At 49.1% G+C, this 3125-nt stretch overlaps 1 protein-coding gene across 1 annotated transcript; it reads left to right on the forward strand.

The window, feature by feature from the left end:
* Positions 1 to 973: 973 nt before the first annotated feature.
* DFJ58DRAFT_735505 (S-adenosyl-L-methionine-dependent methyltransferase) lies at positions 974 to 3125 on the forward strand (the record flags this gene model as incomplete). Its single annotated transcript, XM_041386647.1, has 8 exons — positions 974 to 1226; positions 1277 to 1326; positions 1378 to 1477; positions 1531 to 1806; positions 1862 to 2099; positions 2154 to 2404; positions 2458 to 2925; positions 2980 to 3125. 8 exons carry the CDS (start codon positions 974 to 976, stop codon positions 3123 to 3125), a joined length of 1782 nt encoding a protein of 593 aa, XP_041236520.1.

Raw genomic sequence — 3125 nt, forward strand, 5'->3', positions numbered from 1 at the left:
CACAACGGAAGACAAGCTTGTTCAATTCTCACCTAAAAGGCGTATTCGACAGACATTCCTGCTTATCCGTCCGTGCAATCAGTATGATCTCGAGTTGGACGACTTTACAAACGAGCCGCAGAGCGTGGACGACTTTACAGACGAGTCACAGAGCGTAGACGATTGGACTGACGAGCCTGGAGATGACGAACTGGTCACCAGAGGGTTGAGGTTGCTCGTTCGCCTTACTCGTCCTTTTGGCGCATTTTTACTAGCGCAACAGCGTGGAGGGGAGTATAAGAGAATTGCTTCGGATAATAATATCATCGCGCAAGCCAGAGACATGACTTATGTTGGTGACATGATGGACGTCAGGACGCTGGAGATATTGTAGCTGCGAAGAACGGGTCATTTTCATTTTATACCTTGACAACACCTAGTCCACATGAACAGCATCCCTAGAATTTTGCATCGCATCAATCGTATCATATTGTCTCGTATGCAAACAAGCTAATCCCCAAACCAGACGTCCTAGGGTAGAGGAGAGAGTGCTTGCACCAGAGCTTTATAAGACTGCTCGTTCAGATTCGTCCGGTCTTCCTCAAGTCATGTTGACACAATTGTGCAGTTCATAATGCAACAGACTATCTTTGAATGATATCCCACCGCGGAAGATTCACACCGTGACAAGCACCGCCAGTTCTCTAGATCATGTATAGAGAAAGTGCTAAATAGTTCGTCATGTTTCACCAATGTACAACTTACACAAACGAACGTGCCTGGCTCCAAGATAAATGCAAGTATCTCATATATATAAGCCTGCGTACCTCGATTAATATCCCCAGTACTTCATAGTATAGGTTCAAACGAATATACTTATGCCAAGTTCTTCCCTTGTATATATTAGGCAAATTGCCTCCTGTGATATCGGTAATCGGATAGTTTGGGTCCTCGTTTCCTTCTGGCACCTGCCTAGACTCCACCAAAAAAAACTATGACCATACGTTTTGCCGCAGCCACAATCCATACAACAGGGGAGGATGTAGACGATCAATCAGTGTCATCTGAATCAGACTCAGATTACGCCGAGGAAGACAACAACTTCGAAGATTGGGTATCAGATCAAGCGCAGAATCAGTCTTGCCGGTCACTCTTCGAGGACAAGGCCTTTCCTTCAGCTGCTGCTGCTCGTGCACACGATAAGGATGTCCATAACTTTGATTTGCGCACCATAAGCGCGAAACTGGGTTGGTGTTCAAATTGTCGTGAATTTTCAATCAGTGACGATCAAGCCTAGAATTGGACCTTCATCAGCGCATACGATTAATCAATTTCATCAGAAAACATGTACGATTCTATTCGATCTCTCACGTGTCGTCGACTGACACACAGCTTCAGGCGCCTATACCAGAGGACATCGGGAACCTAACAGGGGCGGAGACTTTCTTCTCTTCAGATGAGTACCTGATCCCACAAATTGAAGATGATCCGCTACTTCGTGCGTATCATTACGTCTCTCCCGTCCTCCATATGGTACTCAATCATCCAAAGAGCTAGAAATGGATGACTGGTCAGATGATGAAGACCTCTCCAGCACTGACCAACGCCCGGCACCACCCGCTGATCTACCAAGCGCGCTTCGGCAGATGCAGCTCCTTGAAAGGAAGCTCGCACAGGCTCATCGGGACATGGCAGAATACCGCTCACTCGTCGGTCAACAGTTTGACGCGGAGCGTTTCGCAGAGATTATCAACGAACCGGGTCCTTCATCAGGACCGTTGCCGCGAGATGACGACACCCATTATTTCTCCAGTTACTGCGAAAATGGTGCGTGATTTTCCAGGGGTTAAGAATGTTTCAAGATCTCATGTGCTGTGAAAAGACATCCACGCTGTTATGATCCAGGACAAAGTCCGCACTTCCACCTACGCGTCGTTCATCCTCACCAACCCCATCCTATTCCGCGATGCTGTCGTACTCGATGTTGGATGCGGCACCGGAATACTCTCCCTCCTCGCCGCCAAGTCAGGGGCGAAGCACGTTTACGCAGTCGATGCAAGCGACATCGCCGAGAAGGCTGAACGGATCGTTAAAGCAAACGGGCTAGAAGATGTCATCACGTAAGAGCATTTATTCTCCCTGTCTGCTCTGCATGACTGATCACGCACGCGCAGCGTCATTCGTGGAAAAGTTGAAGAGATCTCCCTCCCGGATGATGTCGAGCACGTCGATATTATCGTCTCCGAATGGATGGGCTACGCATTGCTCTACGAATCCATGCTCGACTCTGTGCTTCAAGCACGCGACAGATTCTTGAAACCAGAGGGAGGCGTGATGGCCCCGAGCCAGTGCCGGATCATGTTCGGGCTCTGTGAAGGTAGCGAAATCTTGAAGGAACGCATAGGATTCTGGAGTGATGTTTACGGTGTGTATTGTTCTATTTCGTCGGTATTGTATGATTCTCAAAATACGTCGCAGGCTTCGATTTGTCGGTCATGGCAAACGATGTTTATGAAGAAGCCATCGTCGACGTCGTCGGGCCCGAAGCAATAGCGAGCGAACCTTACCTCCTCAAGGACCTCCACATAAAAGACGTCACAACCCGCCAACTCGACTTCACTTCCCAATTCACCCTCGTCTCAACTACCCCGAAACGCACCAAAATCCACGCGTTTGTATTGTACTTTGACACGTTCTTCACGACGACGGGCGAGCCTGTCGCTCCCGAAGTGCCCGTCAGGATAACGAAGGAGGGTGATGTGGCACTCGCTGAGGTATGGCCTGTGGGTGGGAAAGCACCCCCGCAACGCCGTGCAAGCACGGGTCCCGGTCTCAAGCAAAAGGAGGATAAGAGAGTGACGAGCTTCAGCACGGGGCCTCGTAGCCAGCCGACGCACTGGAAGCAAACAATCTTCCTATTAAGAGATCCGATCCATGCAGAAGACGGTATGTTGCACATCTCCACTCTGAATCTAGATGGCTTAAGCTCAACGAATGCAGGCACCATTGTGACGGGGTCGTTCTACTGCAAGAAAAGCGCTACCAACTCTCGCGAACTTGATGTGGAAATCCATTATTCTGTGAGACAGAATTCTGAGACGACGGAAGTTGGAGAGACTGTCGTTCAGATATATAAAGTGCGATGA

This window comes from Suillus subalutaceus, assembly GCF_016647625.1.
Source record: "Suillus subalutaceus strain FC151 chromosome Unknown DFJ58scaffold_217, whole genome shotgun sequence".
NCBI classification, from domain to species: Eukaryota; Fungi; Basidiomycota; class Agaricomycetes; order Boletales; family Suillaceae; genus Suillus; species Suillus subalutaceus.